The sequence below is a fragment of the Ranitomeya imitator genome, chromosome 1 (assembly GCF_032444005.1).
Source record: "Ranitomeya imitator isolate aRanImi1 chromosome 1, aRanImi1.pri, whole genome shotgun sequence".
Taxonomy (NCBI): Eukaryota; Metazoa; Chordata; class Amphibia; order Anura; family Dendrobatidae; genus Ranitomeya; species Ranitomeya imitator.
Window position 1 is genome coordinate 340432483 of NC_091282.1, and position 27662 is coordinate 340460144.

At 43.9% G+C, this 27662-nt stretch overlaps 2 protein-coding genes across 4 annotated transcripts in view; one reads left to right on the forward strand and one right to left on the reverse strand.

Annotated features, from left to right (window-relative positions):
- Positions 1-20100, reverse strand: part of RBM19 (RNA binding motif protein 19) — a 126362-nt gene extending 106262 nt beyond the window's left edge. Inside the window, exons 1-11 of one of the 3 annotated variants that reach the window (XM_069759809.1) lie at positions 19959-20100; positions 12940-13122; positions 12726-12851; positions 12342-12374; positions 12051-12240; positions 11508-11689; positions 9432-9506; positions 8995-9073; positions 7376-7447; positions 6581-6781; positions 5606-5736 (exon numbers count right to left, since the gene is read on the reverse strand). In XM_069759809.1, coding sequence (XP_069615910.1) covers positions 5606-5736; positions 6581-6781; positions 7376-7447; positions 8995-9073; positions 9432-9506; positions 11508-11689; positions 12051-12240; positions 12342-12374; positions 12726-12851; positions 12940-13122; positions 19959-19994 — 1308 coding nt within the window. In that variant the 5' untranslated portion in view covers positions 19995-20100. The remainder of the gene's footprint in view (positions 1-5605; positions 5737-6580; positions 6782-7375; positions 7448-8994; positions 9074-9431; positions 9507-11507; positions 11690-12050; positions 12241-12341; positions 12375-12725; positions 12852-12939; positions 13123-19958) is intronic. The other 2 variants (XM_069759808.1, XM_069759803.1) reach the window with 2 other exon arrangements.
- Positions 20101-20274: 174 nt separating this feature from the next.
- On the forward strand, positions 20275-27269 carry LOC138671639 (uncharacterized). The gene is made up of 7 exons (XM_069759813.1): positions 20275-21060; positions 21176-21232; positions 21330-21389; positions 21498-21566; positions 23696-23919; positions 26179-26338; positions 26414-27269. Exons 2-7 carry the CDS (start codon positions 21189-21191, stop codon positions 26994-26996), a joined length of 1140 nt encoding a protein of 379 aa, XP_069615914.1. The 5' UTR covers positions 20275-21060; positions 21176-21188; the 3' UTR covers positions 26997-27269.
- The last annotated feature ends 393 nt before the right edge of the window (positions 27270-27662 follow it).

Sequence of the window (27662 nt, forward strand, 5' to 3'; positions counted from 1 at the left end):
TTGGAAGATGCTCCTCAGGAACGATAGCCCCTAGGAGAACAGGCAGACACATCTGGGGCACTCTCTTGTCCGAAACTTGCTGCAGGCCTGAAGAACAGCAGTGGGGAGATGCGAGGACGCCAGAAATTTGCGCTCTTAAGATGGGCAAAGAAAAACGTTCCTTGCGCTGAAATAAGTAACTGTGGATGCCCGGGAGTGGTGGGCGGGGCTTAACCGCCAGGCCAGGAGCACCAAGATGGCGCTGGTGGGCGGAGCTTGCCGATGATAGTAGGGCAGGAGAAAAGTCCGCCCGAGGGAAAGGAAGTGGGAGGAGACGTGGCGCCGGAAGTAGGCCGTGGTAGAAGCCGGGTCCTAAATTTGAGGCCGGCGGCCGCTGGGAAGGGCGGCTGCGGCGAGTGAAGCGGACGCCGGGAAAAGCGGCGCGGTTGCCTGCAAGGCCGCCGCGCCAGAAGAAAACAGTGCAGCTGCAGGAGAAAGCAGTGCGGCTGCCAGCGAGGCAGCCGCACCGTGTCAGAAAAGAATAGTGCGGCCGTAAGAGGAAATCTTACAGGTAGCCGCGCCGGGACAGAAACAGTGCGGCCGCAGCGGAAAAAAGGCAGCGGCTGCCACACAGCCGCCACGTCGGGTCAGAGCACAGTGCGGCCGGGGGGAAAAAGGCAGCGCGGCCGCCTGTAAGGCCAAGAACAGCGCGGCCGCCAAGGAAGTAGCACGGCTGCCACGCGAATGGGGCGACGACCCCCGCCCCATGAGAAAATGTCAACCAGGTCAAGGCAGCCTGGAAAAATATCCCAATGGACCCCCAAATGACTACCCTGGAACTGAGGAAGGACTCAGAGGTACTTTGGAATGCTCACCTAAAACATCCCACGCCGTCATTACTAATATCATTCCGGGGAAAATATTACACGTCCAGGGAGCTGATGGACGTCCTCGTCTCCTCCAACCGACAGGCTCTGGTGGGCGAGTGAGTGGGGGACGGAGGCAGGACCGGACTTCTAAGCACGCTTGTGTGCTAGGATCTTGGTCCTGCTGTGGGATCTATGAGGATACGGAGTGGCAGTACATGCCGTACTCATAGTCCATAATGTGGGATTACAGGTGTGACTGTTCACCCTGTATCCCTCCAGAAAATCTGAAAAACAGGATTTTTGGTTGCTTACCGTAAAATCTGTTTCTTGAAGCCTCCATTGGGGGACACAGGAACCATGGGTGTATGCTGCTGCCACTAGGAGGCTGACACTATGCAAATAAAAAAGTTAGCTCCTCCTCTGCAGTGTACACCCCACCGACTGGCATTAAACTCTTCAGTTAGTGAGAAAGCAGTAGGAGAAAGAACAAGGTTGAAAAACCATAACCACAAACTTGAGAACTGTAAACGTGAGAACAGTCAGAGAACATATAACAAAAACATTGGGAGGGAGCGGTGTCCCCCAATGGAGGCTTCAAGAAACAGATTTTACGGTAAGCAACCAAAAATCCTGTTTTCTTTATCGCCTCTCATTGGGGGACACAGGAACCATGGGACGTCCCAAAGCAGTCCCAAGGGCGGGAAAAACAGACTTCCATCAGGTCAGAGGACTCACCACTGCCGCCTGCAGGATCCTTCTGCCTAGGCTGGCGTCCGCCGATGCGTAGGTATGGACCGTGTAAAATTTGGCGAACGTGTGGATGGAAGATCAAGTTGCCGCTTTGCAAAGCTGTAGGGCGGAAGCCCTGTGGTGCACCGCCCAGGAGGCGCTGACTGCCCGGGTAGAGTGAGCCTTAATCCCAGGAGGGGGCACTCTGTTCTTGACCCGGTAAGCCTCCAAAATTGCCATTCTGATCCATCGAGCAATAGTCGCTTTAGAAGCCGGCTGGCCTCTGCGCGTGCCATCAGGAATGACGAAAAAGGAATCCGTCTTCCGGAAAGTGGACGTTCTGTCCAGATAGATCCTCACAGCCCTGACAAGGTCCAGCTTGTTCAACGATCGCTCCAGAGGATGAGTCGGAGCTGGACAAAAGGAAGGTAGAACGATGTCCTCGTTGAGGTGGAAGGTGGAAACCACCTTAGAAAGAAAAGAAGGTGGGGGCCGGAAGACCACCTTGTCCTGGTGAATGACCAAAAACGGAGGACGGCAAGACAGGGCCGCCAGCTCGGAAACGCGGCGAATGGACGTGATGGCCACAAGAAAGGCCACCTTCCATGATAAAACTGATAGAGGAATCTCCCTAAGAGGTTCAAAGGGAGAAACCTTCAGAACGTCCAGTACCAGGTTTAGGTCCCATGCCTCCACAGGGGCCCTGTACGGCGGGACGGCATGGGCTACCCCCTGAAAGAAGGTCTTAACTGTGGCTGAGAGGCCAAGGTCTTCTGAAAGAGGATGGAAAGCGCAGAGGCCTGACCCTTCAGGGAACCAAGAGCCAGGCCCGAATCCAGTCCTGCCTGAAGGAAGGCCAGAAGAGAAGGCAGGGAAAAAACCATAGGCGGAACGCGGTTGGACTCGCACCAACGGAAGTAGGCCTTCCAGGTGCGGTAGTAGATCCTGGAAGACGAAGGCTTCCGAGCCTGAATCATGGTGTGAATCACCCGGTCCGAAAGGCCGGACGCTCTTAGAACCGCGGTCTCAACAGCCACGCCGTTAAACTGAGCGACCGAGAATTCGGGTGGCAGATCGGACCCTGGGACAGCAGATCGGGCCTGTCTGGAAGGCGCCAGGGAGCGTCCGCGAGAAGGTTGACGAGCTCCGCGAACCAAGCTCGCCTGGGCCAATCCAGGGCGATCAGGATGACCGTCACCCCTTCCGCTTTGATCTTCTTCAACAGTTTGGGAAGTAATGGAAGGGGTGGGAACAGGTAGGGCAGCTCGAACTGTGACCAAGGAATGGCCAGAGCATCGACGCCCACTGCGAGAGGATCGCGGGACCTGGAGACGAACTGCGGAACCTTCCTGTTGATTCGAGACGCCGTGAGATCCACATCCGGAATTCCCCATTGAAGACAAATCTGATGGAAGACCTCCGGATGCAAGGACCATTCCCCTGCCGCGAGGCCCTCGCGGCTGAGGAAGTCGGCGGCCCAGTTTTCCACGCCGGGGATATGCACCGCGGATATCACCGGAACCGTTGCCTCTGCCCAAAGGAGGATCTTGGATACCTCGGCAAGGGCCAAGGAGCTCCGAGTCCCCCCCTGATGGTTGACATATGCCACAGCCGTGGCGTTGTCCGTCTGGATCCGGACTGGAAGGCCCCTGAGGATCCTTTCCCAGTGGCGGAGGGACAGAAAGATGGCCCGAATTTCGAGGACGTTGATTGGCAGAGATGACTCCTGCGGCGACCAACGGCCCTGAATCGTCAGGTGGCGAAAAACCGCACCCCAGCCGATCAGGCTGGCGTCCGTTGTCACCACCTGCCAGTGAACCGGAAGGAAGGACCTGCCCTGGGAGATGAGAGGTGACGCCAGCCACCAGTTGAGAGAGCGCCTGACCCGAAAGGAGAGTCTGATCGGTCGATCCAGGGGGAAGACCGACCTGTCCCACTGAGACAGAATGGCTTGCTGAAGGGGTCGCGAATGGAATTGGGCGAAGGGAATCGCTTCCAATGTAGCTACCATCCTCCCCAGAACCTTCATGGCCGAACGGAGGGAGGGAGGTCGAGGACCCTGGAGCAAGCGTATGTCCCGACAAAGAGTGGATCTCTTGTCTTTGGGAAGGAAGACTCTGCTCTGACGAGTGTCGAAAAGCATGCCCAGAAAGATGATGCGCTGAGAAGGAATAAGGCAGGACTTCTTCTGGTTTACCAGCCACCCGAAACGGGCTAAGGTGTCGAGAACAATGGACAGGCTTTCATGGGCCTGAGCAAAGGACGGAGCCTTGATGAGGATGTCGTCGAGATATGGAAATAGGACCAAGCCTCTGACTCTCAAGATGGCCATCAGCGCCGCCATGATCTTCGTGAACACTCTTGGCGCGGTTGCGAGACCGAACGGCAGGGCGACGAACTGAAAATGATCTCGTTGCACTGCGAAGCGCAGGAAAACGGTGATGTCCGGGAAATATCGGGACATGGAGGTAGGCGTCCTGGATATCTATTGAGCATAGAAACTCCTGAGCCTCCATGGAAGCAATTACTGAACGAAGGGATTCCATCCTGAAGTGTCTCAGGCGAACTCTCCTGTTCAGCAATTTGAGGTCCAGAATGGGGCGAACTTTGCCGTCTTTTGTCGGTACCACAAAAAGATTCGAGTAGAAACCCGTGAAGCGTTCTTTTTCTGGGACGGGAACGATTACCCCGGATTTGAGCAGAGAAGCGATGGCTGAGAAGAAGCCCGGAACTAGAGCGGGGTCTCTTGGAGGACAGGATTGGAAGAAACGATCCCGAGGTCGGGAAGCGAACTCTATTTTGTATCCCGAGGATACAACTTCCCTGACCCATGCATCCTCTACTGCGGAAATCCAGACGTCCCTGAAAAGGAGAGTTTAATGCCAGTCGGTGGGGTGTACACTGCAGAGGAGGAGCTAACTTTTTTATTTGCATAGTGTCAGCCTCCTAGTGGCAGCAGCATACACCCATGGTTCCTGTGTCCCCCAATGAGAGGCGATAAAGAAAGAAACAACGCACACGGAGGTAGATATGGGTCTAATGAAAGACCCGTGTCCACCTCCTACTGACACTAAGCTAAACTGAATATCCTCACTTCCTGTCAGTAGGGTGTACACTGCAGAGGAGGAGCTAACTTTTTTATTTGCATAGTGTCAGCCTCCTAGTGGCAGCAGCATACACCCATGGTTCCTGTGTCCCCCAATGAAAGGCGATATTAAAAAATAGCATCTCTAGCCATTATGACTTGTATCCTGCAGTTTTCTCCAGCATTCTCATCTTGAGACTTTATCTCCCAATTTTCAGTGGTCTGAGAAACAGTGGGTGGACACTTGTTGTTATGATTTCATACACAAACAGTACACAGAGATAAATGATTACTGCTCTTTGTGGCAAGCATTGAGAAGTAAGAAAACACACCCTCATATCCAATAACAAGATCCCTTCATAAGCAAGCATATAAATACCGATAGAGAACCATGAAGACACTGGTTGTCAGTGTCTTCATGGTTCTCTATCGGTATTTATAAGCATTGAGAAGTGTAGCTGTGAATCCAGAACTGGGGTGGACAATAGAAAGCAGTGACATGGGTCTGTATACATCCCCCACTGTGTTTTTCACTATGTTTCCTTCCTCCTTTACCTGTCCAAATGCCATGCACTTGAAAATCTATTTGCTGGCAGTAGATGAAAACATTCTTGCTTACATGTAAAAAAGTTCAGATACTGTAGCAAATTAATTACATTTTACCATGATTGAAACCTAGATTATTTACTTCACACATGATTAACCAGACTGAGTACAACTGTAGATATGTAATGAGAACCTTTAGAAACAAGGGCTTCTTCACCTTCTCCAGACCCTGCAGTAAACATTAAATCTCACCAAAAAATGCCACAAGTCCATTATTCTGGATGGAGATTGTAAAGTTCTCCCAATTTATCTGATGAGAAGCCTATATGGCATAACATAATTAACTTATTGAAATACGGTATATGTCATTCCTGTTATTACAAAACAAAGTACGCACCTGAAAAATGTGTCCATCAACCTCTGCATAAGCTTTCACAGCATGCTCTGTAATAAGGTATGTAATAAAAGCAAACCCCTTAGGTTTCTTAGTTAGCTTGTCAATTGGAAAATGGATTTCTGAGAGAGGACCTAAAGGTGGAAAAAAGAAATAGTGAATAAATAACTTTCTTAGATGAAGCATTTACAACATTAATATTAGTTTCTTAATAACGTATAGTTTATGACAAGGATAAGACATGGATTTCTGCTTGGTTGTGGTCCAAGTGCTAGGACCCCTACATTTCACGGGCGGCACGGTGGCGCAGTGGTTAGCACAGCAGCCTTGCAGCGCTGGGGTCCTGGGTTCTAATCCCACCTTCGACAACATCTGCAAAGAGTTTGTATGTTCTCTCCGTGTTTGCGTGGGTTTCCTCCGGGTTCTCCGGTTTCCTCCCACATTCCAAAGACATACTGATAGGGATTCTAGATTGTGAGCCCCATCGGGGACAGTGATGATAATGTGTGCAAAACTGTAAAGCGCTGCGGAATATGTTAGCGCTATATAAAAATAAAGATTATTATTTATTTCTGAGAAGGAGTGGTGCTGCGTATATTCACAGCTCTTCCCTACACTTCATTCAGTCATATGAATGTGCTGAGCCCATAAAATACATGGGACACAAACCGATTTGATGTAATAAATTAAAAAAAAACAAACAAACAAACGTTACAATATGGCTCGAGGAAACTAAAAAAGAAGGAAGCTTTGTAAGTACCGTATTTTCAAAAACACTTCATATCATAAAATCAATTTATAGCCAACGGTATAGAGGGAGTCCATGTTTACTGACATTTTGGACAGTGGCTTAGACTTAGAAGAATAATGTACGTTTATCAGGTTCTGGAAATCAATTCTGCATAATTATCACCTTTACAAATATCAGTTGTATGCTCATTTCCATTAATGAGGATAAATAGTTCATCCCTTTCTTACCATATTTGGAGAATAATGCCTCCAAGTCCTCCTCAGTACAGCTGTAAGGCAGGTTTCTAACAAAAAGTCTTCCCGAATCTGACAAATCTTCTTGCACCTCAGAATCATTTTGGCGCTGTTCCCATGGTCTATTCTGCGGTTTTCCTGAGACATCTGCTTCTTTTGTTTGCTCAACTCGGAAAACCTCAATGTATCTCGCACCTACAGATTCATATAATTTAGCGATCGGTTTTACCTTCCAATGAAATAGCTAATTTAAAACTGTCATTTGGGTTTACTAAGGTTATCAACATTGTTAGATCTGAAATAACGGAACATCACAGTACTGTACGCACATTACTTGCTATTTTCAGTGCATTAACAAAGGAATCGAACTAGCTAAAATGTATGGATCACTGAACGAGAGAAGACATCTGTGCTGGTGCCTTTACATGCTTTATTAATGCTCAACATGTATCTACCTAGACCCAACCGCTATAAACGGTGGAAATAAGAAAATTGCAGATCTTTAGGTATGTCTACATTTACATCATAATAAGATCTGCAAAATGCTGAGTGTCACTACAAATCGCTTCATGACCAGGAACTTCCCTCAGGTCAACACTAAAATTGTAGCCTTGCTAACTTCAGATGAACCATGAGGGCAAATGTCACCAATACACAGAATGCTTACCTATTACTACTGTGCACATACTGACATGCTGTATTGTAAAGAAAACCGAGCAGCAACAGGTAATGTAAGAAAATGTGACTTGATGTAGGATGTCTAAGTGTGATCATCACATGTCAACTCACCCATATAATCTTTATTCTTTTTAAGTGCTTTATGCACATCATCTTCAGTATTAAAATCTACAAAAATATAACCTGAAAAGATAATGAATACAAAGTTGGTTGCTAGGTAAACATACAGTGTAGAATACAGACAAAAAACCATCAGTATCTTGCTGTTTATTACTACGGATACAGAGATGCCGTGGGTTTTTCTTTTGATGCCTAAGGCTAAATTCCCACAATGAGCATTTGGTGAGTTTTTGATATTGCAGATTTTCTGCAAACTTCCAGTATCTTATGTTAATTAAGTTACTTGCGCTTTTTTCATTGCGTTTGAGTGTACTTTTTTCTTTATCCTCAATACCAGATTTCCGCCGTCTCCAACCATTTCAATTGACCATGGCCAGTTTCAAACAGTTGAATTTTCCTATTTTTAACCATTCTTGTGCAATTTTGGATATGTGCTTTGGGTCATTATCCTGCTAGAAGACCCTTTTTGTTTAACTCAAGGTTTTCTTACATTTCATTCTAAACTCATTCTTGCTCCAGCTGCGCGATAACAGCCATACCTGATCCAGCTATGCTCCACCAGTTTGGAATCTTGACTACAGCCATTACATGCTCAACTGCAGTCCACCCCATCTCAGCCGTCCTGCTGCACCAGCACCATCTGACCTTGTTACTCTAAAACTGCTTATCAGGACCTACGGCTAACGATCCAAGTCACCAGGCACTTACACTACACACTTTAATTTCACTTTGTTGTCCAAAATATATATGCAAAGATTTCTTCTCCCCTCTTTATATGCTCTTTTGTTTCATATTGTCAAAACACCTGAGAAATATATATGGAAATCTTCACTGTATGTCTCTGGGACGCATAGAAAATCCAAAAATTCCATAGCACTAAAGAATAATAGCGATCAAACGTATTCTTTATTCCATCTTTAAAATCACATAGTGAAATACAAAACCGATGCAACGTTTCGGAGCTAACGGGACTTTTTCAAGCTAGAAGTACAATAAAAATTATTGCAAGTAGGAAACAATCCCTACTCCATGTTTATACTACACCCTTGCAGTCCTAACTAGAAAATGGAAAATATCAGATGGAAAATACTGTGTGTTCTCTACAGGAATCCCACAAGTTTGTTTCAGAAACATGGAGAAAATTACATTTTTCAGGTTATTAAGATTATTTCCATTCAGTTTAAAGAGGTCCTGTCAGTTGATTCATGCTGGGAAAACCATGGGCGCATGAAGGAAGACAGGTATAATTTTCTCTGAAACATTCCGGTGTAGTCTAAAGATCCGGCCGTTTTACCCCATGATGCTCTAGTTGACCGGTAGGTCTCTTCCTATGACTTGTCAATCCACTGGTGCGGGGCAGTGCCAGACTAGTCTTGTCCCTTTCTACTCCCCAGCCAGACCCTTACATTTTGTGTTCTCTGAAAAGGACCGCTTCAAAGAAATAAATACCTGGCTGCAGTCTTGCCGCCAAACTCCGATTTATGCTGCTCCTGTGGTTTGGGCAACACAAACTGACTGTCAGGTTCCCTTTAATCATTCCTTTCTAGATTTCAGGTTACTTTAAGAGTTTTGCAACGTCTTAGAATTGTACAAGTACAAAAGGAACATACCTGTCTTGTTTCCATATGAATTTCGCACTATTCGAATAGCAGCTGGTTTTAGCGGTAGAAGAAACTCTCGAATGTTTTGCTGGAAACACAAAGCATATTTTGTAATGAGTGGGTGGTCTTTAGTTCATTCTTGCATTTTAAGCAAAGATTTATTGGCACTTGTTCAGATATGGCAAACAATGTTCACTACAGAAGGGTTAAATGTGCCAATACTTATTCTGTAGGATGGAGAGGATGACATACACAAAAACAATCTGGAAGAATTCTGCAACCTACGATATAGAAGACGCTACACAGAAAATCTGAAGGATCCTGTAAAATCCTAAGGCAAATGTATTGTTTTGATTTATCTAGAGGGACCATAATGCTTAATTGCATTGTGTGGAGTATCACATTTTGTGGAAGAAAACATTTACCATGTGATGTACAAAACCTACTTCTGTTACATTGAACGGTGCTCCTCTCAGTTTGACAGTATAAGGGGTCGTAGGCTCATTCAAAACAGGTGGTTTCTGAAGGAAAAAAAAAAGTAGGCGCTTAATTACCGTATATGTATAGCAATGAAATCAATACTGGCATTTTGGCAGTGTAAAACACAAATTCATTGTTATAAAATTGCATCTAATCTACTCAACGGTTTGAACAAAGCAAAGTTGCGCATACATTTAGCGACTTTTGCTGTTTTCACGCCATTTTTGCCCAGCTGCCACAAAGTGAAAGAGTCTCTACATGATGGTGCCGTGGTGACCCCTGCTTGTCACAATCACGCAGAGCAGTGGCATTCCTTACACCATAAATCTTACTCCAGACATGCACACCACTTCGCGCCTCACCTGCATGCGCCTTTTAATTAATCATGTACCTTACTCTTCGTTCCGCCACATCCCCAAGACCGACAAGAAGCCAGTCTTGATGAAACATATATGTGAAATATGGACATGTGAAAAGGACGCTGGACTTCTTACCCTTACACTTCGATGGCCTGGGGTTTACTCTTTCAGCTTAAGAAATATGGGTGTGAAGAATGCCTGCAAACAACTGGTTTCTAATGGGTAACATTTTTCCTTGAGAGTGACATGCCAAGCCTAGCATACCAGTGTGAGGAAGCTTATAAGCGATGCAATGCTTCTCTGGGAAATTAAATATGAAAATTGCCTCTACAGAGAGGAAGAGGACTACAACTCTAGTGCCACCTATTGGAAGTAACAATCCTAAAAGTCAATATCAACCCTTTAACGAGCCTTGCAAAATAACTTAGGATAAAAGTCAAACCAGAATCTCAATTTGCAGACATGGCGTTTCGGGGTGTTGCCCGTCGTCAGTGCCAAGCATGAGATTTGATTTGGCTTTATGAGAGGCTTATGACTGGAGTGTAAGGGTACAGTCACAAAGTGGCACTTTGATCGCTAGGACAGCACGATCCGTGACGTTCCAGCGATATCCTTACGATCTCGCTGTGTCTGGCACGCTACTGCGATCAGGGACCCCGCTGAGAATCGTACATCGTAGCAGATCGTTTTAAACTTTATTTCGGCGCTGGATCTCCCGCTGACATCGCTGAATCGGCGTGTGTGACGCCGATTCAGCGATGTCTTCACTGGTAACCAGGGTAAACATCGGGTTACTAAGCGCAGGGCCGCGCTTAGTAACCCGATATTTACCCTGGTTACCAGTGTAAATGTAAAAAAAAAAAAAACACTACATACTTATATCCCCGGTGTCTGGTCATGACCCTCGCCTTCAGCTTCCCACATTGACTGGCGAGCGCCGGCCAGCCGTAAAGTACAGCGGTGACATCACCGCTGTGCTTTCCGGCTGTCCGGCGCTCACTGTCAGTGCAGAGAAGCACAGCGCCGAGGGACGCGACAGGAATGTAAGTATGTAGTGTTTGTTTTTTTTACGTTTACGCTGGTAACCAGGGTAAACATCGGGTTACTAAGCGCGGCCCTGCGCTTAGTAACCCGATGTTTACCCTGGTTACCCGGTGACTTCGGGATCGTTGGTCGCTGGAGAGCTGTCTGTGTGACAGCTCTCCAGCGACCACACAGCGACACTGCAGCGATCGACATCGCTGTCGTATCGCTGCAGCGTCGTTTTAGTGTAACGGTACCCTAAGGGACACTGTTTCTCCTTGTAGAGAGTGACATGCCAGGCCTGCTCGTTAAAGAGTCCATATTGACTTTTCAAACTGTTACTTCCACTTTGTGGCACTAGAGTTCTAGTCGTCTTCTTCTCTGAAGAGACAAGTTGATTATGTAAACAACTGGACCCAATCTATTGCATCTCTAGTTTGTAGCTAAGCAACTCAGGGGTCCTCATATCCAACAGGACACTCTGCCAATTTATTACGGTTTACAATTTATCACTATGGTTCCAGCAGATAGAACTGCGAGGGTGGAGAGATTATATTGAATAGCTAGAACTTATATGTGGGATGATATCAGAAGTGTAGATGGTAGAACTGTAGGTATGAATGGAGCACTCAACATTTATAAAGAAAATACATCACTTACCTCTTTCTTTCCTGGTTTGCTCTTCTCAGAAGACCCAACAACTTTACTCTTGGGATCCGTTTTCTCCTGGTCGGCAGCTTTCTCCTCTTTAGCCCCAGATGATACGGTGGAGGGCTCACTCACTACTTTTGATTTGAGGTAGTCCATGTCAGAAATCTCTGATTGCAAAGCTACCTTCTCATCTACAAATAAGCAGAAATGGATTCAAATCTTAATGCTGTAGGTTTGCCATTTCTTATGTAAAATAACATACAAATCAGGATTTCCATTTTGGTGGTCGTTATTTGAAATGGCAATGTGCAAAATTAAAGTGTGTAAAGGAACACTATGATGGACACTTTAGTGTCTGCACTTTTTAAGCTTGTAGCTTAAAAATATGATAGAAATAATGGAAATACCTAAGACTCCCAAATCACACACAAAAGTCGTCTACTAGACTGTATGTTGCCCTAAACCAAATCTAAGAAGTTCTTTACTTCCAATTTTTCAAGGTCTGCATTTAGGTTTGTGCAAATAGTAAGTATGCAGATAACTAGTTCATACCGGTGTTTTCCTCACCGTCCTCATCCCCAGAATCTTGCTCCGACTCAGAATCAAAGTTGAGGTAGTCATCCTGGGAACGGCTCTTCGCCTTTTCTATAGGCTCAACCATTGTGTCATTAGTCCATGTAGCGGCCTTGCTCCTGCTTTGGTGAACATTCAGAAATTCCTTGAAGCCGCTGTCCTTTTCCAGCTGCAGATCAAACAGCAGTATATTATATTCATTGAAGTGAAATCAGACTCCCTTTTAATAATACAATTTCCTTTATAATCAAACAAATAGAGAATACTTACATCTCCCAAAACAGAATTTTGCTCTTTCTGTGCCTACAAAAAAAGATGAATTCTATTAAGTATGGATAACACAAAGTACTTGTGCAATCAACTTATTTTTATTTTATATCTGTCAACAGATTTCACAACGTAAAAAGAATTCAGACCTGATGAGTTGGTCATTTTAGATATTTTACAAGAGTTTGGGGCCCACTTTACTGAAAGTGAACAACCCCTTTAATTTGTTTGGGGATGATCATGGTGTTACTTAGAGCTACTATGGGATTAGGGACACACATGCAGCCCTATCAGAAGGTTCCAGCGGTATGGTAGGTGTTTGTCTATTAACATAATGCATACTGTCAGCTTACCTTTTACTCTACTACTATACTTCTTTTACTTTACCTTTTTTTCTTCCGTTTTTGCATGTGCCCCATCCTCATTTTTTGTGACGTCCTTGCTTTTACTTTGGGAGTACTTACTCCATGGTCTACTTTTCGTGGGATCACCAAATGATTTACAAAGCTCCACCTTTAAGGAAAGAGGAAATAAAGTGACTACGTTAAAAAAATGTATCGTTAGCACTCCCCAGCACCGGTCATGTGTCTGGCTTACTCACAGAAATGCGGGATGTGTCAATGAAGCTCTTGTTGAAGTGGCTGAGAGCGGCTTTAGCCTCATCTTCTGCGCTAAATCCAATGAAGCCAAATTTCCGGAATTTCCCATCCTTTGTATATTTCAGGGTGCAGTCGGTTAAGTTGCCAAACTCCGCAAACAACGCTCGGAATCGATCTTCTTTCATCTTTACAAAAAATAAATAAACCACCATGTTATGAATGAAGCCTATCTTCTGTGCTTTTATTAAAAGACCTTCTGTTATGAAAAAGGAAAATAGTTTTACGCCGGAGTACAAGAGAACTGGAATGGGTGAGTCAGCGATCAGAGAAAAGAGCTCATCCTGAATAGTGCCCATCAGTGCCACTAATACTATTAAAGGGGTATTCCCGTCTCCAAGATCCTATCCCAATATGCAGTACATGTAATAATAATAATAATATTAGCAAATACCTCAACTTAGAAATGTAGTATAGTTCTTCTGATTCGCTTTGTCACTTACACTATGTGGAGGGCACTGCAGTAGCTTGGGTATCCATAGTTACGACCAATGACAACTGTTACTATATGAGTAGTCGTGGCCATGGATACCCAACCTACAGCAATGCCTGCACATGGGGTAAGCGACATAGCAAATCAGAAGAACTATACTACATTTCTAATTAAAGGTATATGCTAATATTATTACTATTATTACATCTATAGGGATATGATCTTGGAGATGGGAATACCCCTTTAACGCAAATCCATAACAAACAAAGCCCCAGCACTTTAAAATGAGCACATAAGCTGAACAGGGGTATACAGTATATGCAATCTATTTTGTTCAAAATGTGCAAAATGTATACACATGAAAACATCGATATTCAGCATGTGTGCTCATTCTCAGGTGTCTACTAGTAGTGATGAGCGAATATACTCGTTACTCGAGACTTCTCGAGCACGCTCGGGGGCCCTGAGTATTTTTTTACTGCTCAGAGGTTTAGTTTTTCTTGCCGCAGCTGAATGATTTACATCTGTTAGCCAGCATAAGTACATGTGGGGATTCCCTAGCAACCAGGCAACCCCCACATGTACTTATGCTGGCTAATAGCTGTAAATCATTCAGCTGCGGCAAGAAAAACTAAATCTCCGAGCACTAAAAAAATACTCGGAGGACCCCCGAGCGTGCTCGAGAAATCTCGAGTAACGAGTATATTCGCTCATCTACTAGTTTATACAAGATTACAGTGTGCTCCCTAGATAGTGAGTCCTGACTGTTCACAGCCCACAGAGTTACCCCAATGACTGGAAGCTAGCGACTTCAGGGACAATGTAACTTCATTTTCCCCCTGCAGCTACTCTTCCAATTTGACATCTCCACATATTTAAAACAATACTTGTCTGCAGATTACCACTATGGCTGGTAAATACCATTTTGACAGCTTCCCTTCAAGTTGCAAAAAGAACTAGACAGTCAACAATCAAAAAAGTGAACTGGCAAGTTACTTAGAAGAGATTATGAGTGCACCTTACTCTCTACAATAGGTCATGGGTTACTTGCGTACTGTCTAATGTTTCACAATTCTCACAAACTAGAATGGAGGTAAAGAAGGCCGCCTACCTCACGTACAGCTTTCCAGAGTGCCCGTTGGGTGCTAAGACCCCATTCTCCAGATGTATGAGGCATCCAGAGATGTCTACACAGTGTGCCATTAGTACTTGCCACTGCTATTCTGTGTGTGGCTGCTCACATAGAGTTAATCTTTCATGCATGTTTCAATCCATGTGGTTGGGGGCTGCACAGTATTGCACCACGGACAACATGCGGCCCATGGGCTACAGATTGTGGCTCCCTGGTCTAGTTCCTAACAGAACATTAGCCCCAATTTATACCTGATTTATAAAATGAATACCAAACTAAATCTGAACCATAAAATGTAAACAGACAATATTTGTGTAAGGCATGAGTTTTTGGTGAGTTTTTTTATGTTGTGTATTTTAGAAATAATGAAACTAAGCCAATTTACTTAATGGGTGCAGAAAATCTCAGCAAAAGCTCATCATGGGAATGGAGAATAACAGGAAAAATGTTGATATTGTTTAAAAAATGCATCTTTTATACAATTAATCATAAATGACCATTCAAAAAGCTGGAAGGTATACGACCAGTTATGTGGCTCCAGGTATTACAGTAATCAAGTGCTGTTTTTGAACAATTTGATAAGAGGTCAATTTTTTTTTCAGCTTAGGTACATTAAAGCAGAGGTCCCCAACTCCAGTCCTCAAGGCCCACCAACAGGTCATGTTTTCAGGATTTCCTTTGCATTGCACAGGTGATGCAATTATTACCTGGGCAAGACTAAGGAAATCCTGAAAACATGACCTGTTGGTGGGCCTTGAGGACTGGAGTTGGGGACCTCTGCATTAAAGGGCCACTGTCACCCCCTCCAGCCGTTATAAACTAAAAGAGCCACCTTGTGCAGTAGTAATGCTGCATTCTAACAAGGTGGCTCTTTTAGTTTTTGCATCTGTCATTCCCTCAATAAAGCGTTTTATAATTTTCCCCAAATACCTATCTTTAGCCAGGGAGGCAGGTCTGAAGCCCCCTCTTTGAAGCGCCCAACTGCCGTCAGTCATCTCTTCTGGGGCGCTGGTCGCCGCCCCTTCAGCGCTGTTTACGTCTGAAATCCGGCGCCTGCGCTGTGCGTGCCTGCCAGGCGCATTGAGTAGTGGCCGTCATAGCTCAGATGCCGGGTTCCTGACGGCGCCTGTGCGGGCAAGTGCGGCCACCCTGTTGCTGAATCCCCGCAGTGTGTTATGCATTATGCACAGTGACGGCCACTGCTCAAAGCATTACTGCTGCACAAGGTGGCTCTTTTAGTTTATAACGGCTGGAGGGGGTGACAGTGTCCCTTTAAATATATTACAATAAATAAAGCAGTTTATTATGATGCATTTATGATAGTTGACTTTGTATAGGTCATCAACCTCAGATCAGCGAGGGTCCAGATGGCTCTGTAGACCCCGTACCCAGCTATGGCAGCTACAACCGAGCGCCATACACTGATTACATCTGCCCGCTATCAGAACTGGCAACAGCTGATTGATGCAAATGTCAGATTCCCACCTATATGATAAGGATGACCAATCATTGAGATATTTCATCAATATCACAGTTGTGGACAACCCCCCATAACTGCATTCATGGATTGGCTTACACTGCAGCAGTTCTGATCCTGTTAAACTGCTGACAGTGCTTGACAAGAGATCAGAAATGCGGTTTACACACCTTTTATATGGTTTTATCATCAGAATATCACTGTGAGGAGCTTCAATCCAGCGCACATCCTGAACGTACTTGAAGGTGATCCCTAAACCAGAAGAGCTCTCTACAGCAAGTGCTCCACACCCTCCCTGGATGGCTATAACGTCAAACCAGGGAAACAGCTACAGCCATTACTGGATCAGACAGAAGGCAAAGTAAAATACTTCAGCTTTAGGCTGGATTCACACATGCATGTTTCTTGGTTTGCGTACAAGCCAGCCGCAGCTCTCCTTACCTGGACTCAAAAGACTCAAGTACATCAAAGAGGCTCTGGAGCTCTGGTTGGAAAATCAAGGGCCAGTCCGAAGCAAGAATATGTGAATCTGGCCAAAGTCGCTGCCTTGAGGACACAGGACACTGTCATAGTGACAATGCGGTTTAACCTGCACTCTGGGCCTCATTCAGACATGTCAGAACTGCAGTCAGGGTCCACTTAAGACACCAAGATGTGCAGTTACTACTTGGTGATTATGCAGGCACCGAAGCCTTTTTTTTCTCTAAATATAGCAAACTAAACTTTTCCATGAGACACACAAATATTGTGAAAAAGAAGTAAAACATAGAAAAAAAAAGAATTAGAGAATGTTAGTGTTGGAAGGGACCTCAAGGGTCACCGTGTCAATGCAGGATTAAATAAATAAATAATCTTTATTTTACTATGGCGCTAACATATTCCGCAGTGCAGATGCACACATCATCACTGTCCCTGATGGGGCTAACAATCTAAATTCCCTATCAGTATGTCTTTTGAGTGTGGGAGAAAACCCACACAAACACGGGAAGAACATACAAACTCCTTGCAGATGTTGTCCAAGGAGGGATTTGAACCCAGGACTCCAGCGCTGCAAAGCTGCAGTGCTAACCACTGAGCCACCGTGCTGCCCTGAACAGACAGATGTCTGTCCAGCCTCTGTTTGAAGACTTCCACTGAAGGAGAACTCACCACCTCTCGCAGCAGCCAGAATGTTAAGGTACCTTCACACATAACGATTTCGTTAACGATATCGTTGCTTTTTGTGATGTAGCAACGATATCGTTAACGAAATCGTTATGCGTGACAGTGACCAACGATCAGGCCCCTGCTGGGAGATCGTTGGTCGCTGGGAATGATCAGGACCTTTTTTTTGGTCGCTGATCACCCGCTGTCATCGCTGAATCGGCGTGTGTGACGCCGATCCAGCGATGTCTTCACTGGTAACCAGGGTAAACATCGGGTTACTAAGCGCAGGGCCGCGCTTAGTAACCCGATATTTACCCTGGTTACCATTGTAAAAGTTAAAAAAACAAACAGTACATACTCACATTCCGGTGTCTGTCGCGTCCCCCGGCATCAGCTTCCCTGCACTGTGTCAGCGCCGGCCGGCCGTAAAGCAGAGCACAGCGGTGACGTCACTGCTGTGCTCTGCTTTACTGCCGGCCGGCGCTGACACAGTGCAGGGAAGCTGATGTCGGGGGACAGACACTGGAATGTAAGTATGTAGTGTTTGTTTTTTTTAACTCTTACAATGGTAACCAGGGTAAATATCGGGTTACTAAGCGCGGCCCTGCGCTTAGTAACCTGATGTTTACCCTGGTTACCCGGGGACTTCGGCATCGTTGGTCGCTGGAGAGCTGTCTGTGTGACAGCTCTCCAGCGACCACACAACGACCTAAACAGCGACGCTGCAGCGATCGGCATCGTTGTCTATATCGCTGCAGCGTCGCTAAATGTGACGGTACCTTTATACTGAGAACCTTGTATTCAGTTCTGTACATTTTGGCCCAGAAGTATTAGATCAAAGTATGATTTTTGTTTGTGAGGTCATATCTTTTTCTACAGCATTGGCATACTGCATGGTCTATCCCCTCTTTTTTTTTTTTTTACTTGGACTAGCACTCCTCCCTTTTGGCAGAGGTGTTTTTTGATTAGCAGGAGACAAAAGGGAGTCTATAAAAAGGTACAGACTCACTGAGAAGTCCGCTGTGACATTCTGAATGGAATGCCAACCTTGAATTAGTTGCATAGGGTCAATTAAACCCCAAGCAAGTTAGTTTTTGTCATATTTCCGTTCCACAAGTAAGAAAGGTAGGTAACTGTCTGTTTTGGAAGATTCCTAGTTTGCCCCCCTCCTCTTCCTCAGTGCAGTGCAAGAAGCGGAAAGGCTACATGAGCACAGCGAGGTGCTAACGATTAATAGTGTAAGTGTTTTGGGGCGACTAACTGAAGGCTAATCTAAGAAGATTGTGTTGAGTTTTGTACATTTTTGCCCAGCGGCATTACATCAATGTATGATTGCTGGACGTGTGGTCAGTGTCATTCTACAGCATCGGAATAAAAAAAAGCCAGTTTGTATCGGCATGATTTTCCATCCTGGTATGATAAAGGTAAGCCCACATTCAGACATCAGGATTTTTTTTTCACGTATGAGGAAAAAATTGGACCAAGTTTCATTAGTGATTTTTATCAGCTTTAACTTGATGAGAGAAAAAAAATATCCACCTCTTCCTATCTGTTAAAGGGAACTTGTCACCCCGAAAATCGAAGGTGAGCTAAGCCCACCGGCATCAGGGGCTTATCTACAGCATTCTGTAATGCTGTAGATAAGCCCCCGATGTATCCTGAAAGGTAAGAAAAAGGTTAGATTATACTCACCCAGGGGCGGTCCTGCTGCGGTCCGGTCCAGCGCCTCCCATCTTCTTACGGTGATGTCCTCTTCTTATCTTCACGCCACAGCTCCGGCGCAGGTGTACATTGTCTGCCCTGTTGAGGGAAGAGCAAAGTACTGCAGTGCGCAGGCGCCGGGAAAGGTCAAGAGAGGCCCAGCACCTGCGCACTGCAGTACTTTGCTCTGCCTTCAACAGGGCAAAGTATGACTGAACCGGAGCCGTAGCCTGAATACAAGAAGAGGACGTCATCGTAAGAAGATGGGAGGCCCCGGACCACAACGCCCATCGGACTGGACCGCAGCGGGACCGCCCCTGGGTGAGTATAATATAACCTCTTTTTCTTATCTTTCAGGATACATCGGGGGCTTATCTACAGCATTACAGAATGCTGTAGATAAGCCCCTGATGCTGGTGGGCTTAGCTTACCTTAGATTTTGGGGGTGACAGGTTTCTTTTAAGCACAAACTTCTATTACAGGGTTTAATCAGTCATGTATATGCGATTCTGCAGACCACTCGGTCCACAAACAAATTGAGGACGTAAACCGTGTCGTAAGTATTGTGCTATCTGTGAAAAAACTAGATGGTAAAAACTAGATGGAAAAAATGATGTGTGAATGAGCCCCAGGTCTCTACTTTCTGCAGCATTACTTTCTGTCACATTACAGGGTCATGTGATTACTGCAGGCGATCGCCGGCCACTGCTGCAGCCGATCGCCGGCACATTACACTGCTGCAGAAAGTAGAGACCAGGAGGTAACAGAGCAGCATCAGAAAGGGAGAAAGCAGGAATACATGAGGGGGGCTTGCTTTGTAAGACCTCTCACTCTCCAGACGGCCATGTAAGGTCTTACATAAGAATCAATATTAACACACAACTTATTGAACTAAAATGCTAAATTCAAGGAAGTGATACGTAACGTGATAGAAGATGCCCAACAGCAGTGATGCCAGTGAGAAATAGGGAAACAAATCTACACGTGAGAACCGTGAGCATGACCAGAGCCACCGGCAGCCCCGAGAAGGGGCGGGGCATTGACATGGTTAATGAATAAACAAAGTATTACATACCCCATTCGGGAGATTCTTGACGATCAATCGCGACATCTTGCTTGGTGGCTTTAACACCAGATAATGGAATCCCAAACCAGCTTCACGTTTAGTCCGTGGGCGCTGCCATCTTGGTTTACACCACGTGACTAGCGTTGCGCACGTGCACAGATGATTGGGGCGTGGCCTGCCTGTGCACTCACTGCTAGGGTCCCCTCTCCTGCGTGAGCGAATCGCGCGCAAGAAGTTCATTCGCTCTGCCGGCAGGGGGCAGTGTAGCTGTAGCGTCACGTCATTATTTCTACGTACAAGGTTTTGTACGGGAAGAGATGTAGACATACTGTGGGAGGAGGGCTCACGCAGCCGCAGTCCTAATCGCCAGTATTCCCTCTGTGGTAGCCACAGTGCCAGAGGCTGTAGGCACTATAATTGCGAGTAGAAGCGTTCCTATAGAATTCATTTGTTGGCACCAGAAATGCCATGTGCCCCATGATCCGGTGAAGTGCTGTGTTTGAGCCTTGATGTCTCTTAGGGTATGTGCACACGTCAGGATTTTTTCCTGACAAAATCCTGAGATTTCTGCCAGAAATCCGCGGTTTTTTTTTGCGCGGAAATTGCGCGTTTTTTGCGCAGAATTTTTGCGGATTTTTTTTTTTTTCCTGAATGTCATTTTGGCTTAGGCTGGGTTCACATTGCGCTAGGTGTGTCCGTCTAACAGACTCGTTTTTAAGTAGTAAAAACGCAATGTAACGCACATACTAACGCGCCCATAGACTTGCATTGTCTAACGCATCGTGACGCATCCCTAAATTGGTATGCGTTTGTCACATAACGTTTTTTTTCTGACGGACCTTCAACGCGGCTTGCAGCGTTCTCGGGTCCGGCCAAGCTAACGCACTACTAACGGAAGCGTTCATTCTGCCATAGAAAGCTATGGCAAACGCAGTCAGACGCAAATCATGAAAAATTTCCAAATAGGACCACACGTTTTAATAGCGTTTGAGGGTGGTCACATGTGGTCATGTGACAGGAAATGTGATTTCGGCCATTAAAGGAGGAATATCCCACCCACACATTTAGGTCTACTGCACGTGACAGAGTGTTGCAATAGCTCTCCTGAAATGTAAGTACATTTCTATATATATATATATATATCTATATCTCTGTATACATCATGGGAGTCTGTAATGTCCGTCGGATGTGTGTGTACTAAACATGTATTGCTTTGTTGCACACAGATGTCGGATACAGATGTCAGCAGCAGCAGCGTGTCTGCGATTTTTTCGTCTCAGTCGGTAGGCTTGCACTTTAAAAAACCACAATAATGTTGTGTGAAACTCCATTGTATTGAGCTAGGCATAACAATCCTGTTTATTGTTTTATTGTGAATAGGAGTCTTCTGAGCCCGAGGCTGCTAGACCTCCCCCCAAAAAACATGCTAAAAGCACAAAGGTACATAGCACACATGTTGAATTTTTCAGGCATAAATTTATTGATCCAATGAATGTTAACATTATTTAATGTTAAAATAATTTTTTTTACTTTTTACATACACAATAGGTTGTGGCACACGGAGGACACAAAAGAAAGAAGGTCCCTAGACGTCTGTCGTCGCCACAACTGCCAGTGGTAAATATAAAATTAGAAATATTCTATCCAATATTTATCAACAATCTATCTATTCACTTTCTATCTACTATACATATAAACTATCTATCGCTCCATCTATTTATCTATCTGTCTATATCTATGTATCTATCTATCTATGTATCTATCTATGTATCTATCTATCTATGTATCTATCTATCTATGTATCTATCTATCTATGTATCTATCTATCTATGTATCTATCTATCTATATCTATGTATCTATCTATCTATCTATCTATCTATCTATGTATCTATCTATATCTATGTATCTATATTTATCTATCTATCAATATCTATGTATCTATATATCAATATCTATGTATGTATATCTATGTATCTATCTATCTATCTATTAATATCTATGTATCTATCTATCAATATCTATGTATCTATCTATCAATATCTATGTATCTATATCTATCTATATCTATGTATCTATCTATCTATATCTATGTATCTATCTATCTATATATCTATCTATCTATATCTATGTATCTATCTATCTATATCTATGTATCTATCTATCTATATCTATGTATCTATCTATCAATCAATATCTATGTATCTATCTATCAATATCTATGTATCTATCTCTCTATGTATCTATCTCTCTATCTATCTATCTATCTATCTATCTATCTATATCTATGTATCTATCTATATCTATGTATCTATCTATCTATATCTATGTATCTATCTATCTATTTATATCTATTTATCTATCTATCAATATCTATGTATCTATCTATCAATATCTATGTATCTATCTCTCTATCTATGTATCTATCTCTCTATCTATCTATCTATATCTATGTATCTATCTATCTATCTATCTATATCTATGTATCTATCTATCTATTTATCTATCTATCAATATCTATGTATCTATCAATATCTATGTATCTATCAGCAGGCGCGCTGTCTGGGTGTTATGTTTGACTCCGATCTCTCCTTCACCTCCCATATACAATCTCTTGCCCGCTCATGCCGCTTACACCTAAAGAACATCTCCAGAATCCGCCCTTTTCTCACCATGGAGACAGCTAAAACCCTCACTGTCGCCCTGATCCACTCCCGCCTGGACTACTGTAACGCTCTATTAATTGGCCTCCCTCTCACTCGACTTTCCCCTCTCCAGTCCATCCTTAATGCAGCAGCCAGGGTCGTCCATCTGGCTAATCGTTACTCGGACGCGTCCGCTCTTCACCAGTCGTTACACTGGCTACCCATTCATTACAGGATACAATTCAAAGTACTTGTTCTCACCCACAAAGCTCTCCACAGTGCGGCACCCCCTTACATCTCCTCCCTCATTTCTGTCTATCAGCCTAACAGACCACTGCACTCTGCAAATGACTTTCGATTAACCTCTGCACTAATCCGTACCTCCCACTCCCGACTCCAAGACTTCTCCCGTGCTGCGCCAATCCTCTGGAATGCTCTACCCCAAGATATTAGGACCATCCATAATTTGCATAGTTTTAGGCGCTCGCTCAAAACACATTTGTTCAGAGCGGCCTATCATGTTCACTAATCAAAGTTATGTTATGTTTGTGTGTGTGTGTGTAGCCCACTCACTATCCCCATCTATTCCCCAACCCCTGAAGATGGCTGGACCATGACTGTAAATACATCATTGTAAATACACACCTGTACTTTGCGTCTCCCCCACCTCATTGTAGATTGTAAGCTCTCACGAGCAGGGTCGTCTTATTTTGCTTTAATTATTGTATTGTTAACGTTGTTACTTATGACTTTTGTGTTTGAAACTGTTAAACTGTAAAGCGCTGCGGAATATGTTGGCACTATATAAATAAAGATTATTATTATTATATCTATCTATCAATATCTATGTATCTATCTATATCTATGTATCTATCTATCTATATCTATCTATCTATCTATATCTATGTATCTATCTATTTATCTATCTATGTATCTATCTATATCTATGTATCTATCTATTGCTATATCTATGTATCTATCTATCTATATCTATGTATCTATCTATCTATTGCTATATCTATGTATCTATCTATCTCTGTATATATGAATATGGCCATCCAGTGAAATTGACACTATCAACATAACGTTTTGTGTTTACATAGTCCAAGTCAGCGACCAAAAAAAAAAGGGATTGTCGTTGACGAAGAGCCATTGACTATCCACAACAAGACACTGATCAACCTTGTGGAAGCCAACCCCTCCATATGGGACCAGAGCGACAGCTCCCACCATGACATCGTGAAGAACCGCAAGTTGTGGGATCAAATAATCTGTCACTTTGATCCCCGATACATGGAGAAGTCGACAACCTCAAAGAAAAAAATTGGTAAATATTGGTGACGTAACATCGGAAAATGTTAAAAAAAAAAAAAAAAAAATTCTATCCTATTAACCTATCCACTTGTTGTCTATCTCTCAATTATCAACTATCTGTACACTATACAGTTAGGTCCATATATATTTGGACAGAGACAACATTTTTCTAATTTTGGTTATAGACATTACCACAATGAATTTTAAACAAAACAATTCAGATGTAGTTGAAGTTCAGACTTTCAGCTTTAATTTGAGGGTATCCACATTAAAATTGGATGAAGGGTTTAGGAGTTTCAGCTCCTTAACATGTGCCACCCTGTTTTTAAAGGGACCAAAAGTAATTGGACAATTGACTCCAAGGCTATTTCATGGACAGGTGTGGGCAAGCCCTTCGTTATGTCATTCTCAATTAAGCAGATAAAAGGCCTGGAGTCGATTTGAGGTGTGGTGCATGCATTTGGAAGGTTTTGCTGTGAAGCAAACATGTGGTCAAAGGAGCTCTCCATGCAGGTGAAACAAGCCATCCTTAAGCTGTGAAAACAGAAAAAACCCATCAGAGAAATTGCTGCAATATTAGGAGTGGCAAAATCTACAGTTTGGTACATTCTGAGAAAGAAAGAAAGCTCTGGTGAACTCATCAATGCAAAAAGACCTGGGCACCCACAGAAGACAACAGTGGTGGATGATTCCAGAATAATCTCCATGGTGAAGAGAAATACCTTCACAACAGCCAACCAAGTGAACAACACTCTCCAGGAGGTAGGCGTATCAATATCCAAATCTACCATAAAGAGAAGACTGCATGAAAGTAAATACAGAGGGTTCACTGCACGGTGCAAGCAATTCGTAAGCATCAAGAATAAGAAGGCTAGACTGGACTTTGCTCAAAAACATCTAAAAAAGCCAGCACAGTTCTGGAAGAACATTCTTTGGACAGATGAAACCAACATCAACCTCTACCAGAATGATGGAAAGAGAAAAGTATGGCAAAGGCGTGGTACAGCTCATGATCCAAAGCATACCACATCATCTGTAAAACACGGTGGAGGCAGTGTGATGGCTTGGGCATGCATGGCTGCCAGTGGCACTGGGTCACTTGTGTTTATTGATGATGTGACACAGGACAGAAGCAGCCGAATGAATTCTGAGGTATTCAGAGACATACTGTGTGTTCAGATCCAGCCAAATGCAGCCAAACTGATTGGTCATCGTTTCATACTACAGATGGACAATGACCCAAAACATAAAGCCAAAGCAACCCAGGAGTTTATTAAAGCAAAGAAGTGGAATATTCTTGAATGGCCAAGTCAGTCACCTGATCTCAACCCAATTGAGCATGCATTTCACTTGTTAAAGGGAACCTGTCACCTGAATTTGGCGGGACTGGTTTTGGGTCATATGGGCGGATTTTTTGGGTGTTTGATTCACCCTTTCCTTACCCGCTGGCTGCATGCTGGCTGCAATATTGGATTGAAGTTCATTCTCTGTCCTCCATAGTACACGCCCGCACAAGGCAAGATTGCTTTGCGCAGGCGTGTACTATGGAGGACAGAGAATGAACTTTAATCCAATATTGCAGCCAGCATGCAGCCAGCGGGTAAGGAAAGGGTGAATCAAACACCCGAAAACTCCGCCCATATGACCCAAAACCAGTCCCGCCAAATTCAGGTGACAGAGTCCCTTTAAAGACTAAACTTCAGACAGAAAGGCCCACGAACAAACAGCAACCGAAAACCACCGCAGTGAAGGCCTGGCAGAGCTTCAAAAAGGATGAAACACAGCATCTGGTGATGTCCATGAGTTCAACACTTCAGGCAGTCATTGCCAAAAAAGGGTTTTCAATCCAAGTACTAAAAATGAACATTTTATTTAAAATTATTGAATCTGTCCAATTACTTTTGGTCCCTTTAAAAACAGGGTGGCACATGTTAAGGAGCTGAAACTCCTAAGCCCTTCATCCAATTTTAATGTGGATACCCTCAAATGAAAGCTGAAAGTCTGAACTTCAACTGCATCTGAATTGTTTTGTTTAAAATTCGTTGTGGTAATGTCTATAACCAAAATTAGAAAAATGTTGTCTCTGTCCAAATATATATGGACCTAACTGTATATCTATCTATCTATACACTATTTCTTATCTAACAACTATCTATCTACTATTTATATATCAACTATCGTAGCAAACTATGAACAATTTTTCCTATATCTTAAAACTATCTATCTACTATTTTTATATATATATATATATTTTTTTTTTTTAAATTTGAAGCCGATGCTGTCCATACCCATTGGAGGTCCATCCGCGATCGCTTTGTCCGTGACTACCGGAACAGTCAGAATGCACCAAGCGGATCAAGTGGCAAACGGGTGACCCCGTATGTGCATTACGACCAACTGCTCTTTCTACAAAAAACAGTGTCTCAGCGCTCGTAAGTACAAATAGGTCTGTGTGCAAGACAAAATTGTTTAAAAGAAAATAATTAATTTTTTTTTTTGGGTTACAGCACGATATGCAGTAAAGCTGCTCCTAGACCGACAGAGGAACTGGAGCCTTCTCCAGTGGAACCAACGCAACCTGAAGATGTGTCTGGCATCAGCGAGCCACGATCTGCGGATAGAAGCACTGTTGCTGCAGGTGTGAGTGCCCGGTTGCAATCACAGCGTGGACGCAAGCGAGCATCACAAAAAGATGAAGCTGATGCAATTATCGTGGATGGACTCCAACGGGTAGAGGACATGTGTCGCAGTGAGCTCAAAGACCTGAGGCGAGAAATTACCGAGCTGCAAGCACGCGAGTATGTATACTCTGCTAATGAGTGGAAGCTACTTTTCTTATCCTATGTGCCTGTAGCACAAAATATCCCGGCACATAGAAACCTTATGTTTAGACAAAGACTGAATGAGCTTCTAGAGGAATTTGTGGGCCCCCAGGAACCCGCTCCATCGGGAACAAGAAGAATGGACATGCCGGCCTACAACCCTCAATATAGAGGCCGGGGTGAAACGAGCGTGGAACCTCATAGACAATGTAGCAGTCCATCATATAGTTGGGCAGACAATACGCCCGTGCAGTACCAAAGTCTTTAGTACTGTTCACTGTTCCCAGCCAGGTGCAATTACCGCGTTGCAAGTTTTTGTTTTGTTTTGTTTTTTTTTATGTTTTTTGTTGTAAATTTCTATTTTCCTTTTTTTCATTATGTTAAACCTGTGTACCAACAGTTTGTTGGAAAAATCCATAAACATTTAGTAAACTGTTTCAAATTTAAGATTCTTGTATGACTTTAACTTTTAACACAACATAACTTTTTACACGACATAAGGTAACTTTTTACACGACATCAGGTTAAACAACTTTTTACACGACATCAGTTTAAACAACATAACTTTTTACACTACGTAACTTTTTACACGACATCAGGTTAAACAACATAACTTTTTACACGACATCAGGAAGACTTTAAAATATTTTCACACGTATCTGTCTTGCCATGGAACCTGGCCTTCATGTGTGAAGTAATGTGCAAATTGATCACGAATCCTCATTATTTGTGATGTAGACCGAACTGCATTCGATTCAATGCTACTGAGGTTCGACTCACAATCATCGGGGTCTACCACCTGGGGTTCATGTCTCGCCACAAAATTATGCAGACAGATGCACGCCTTCACAACACGGTCCACATTTTCTAGTTGCAGTTGCATGCAGGTTAGTAAAATCCGCCATTTTAATGTCAAAATCCCAAAGGCACACTC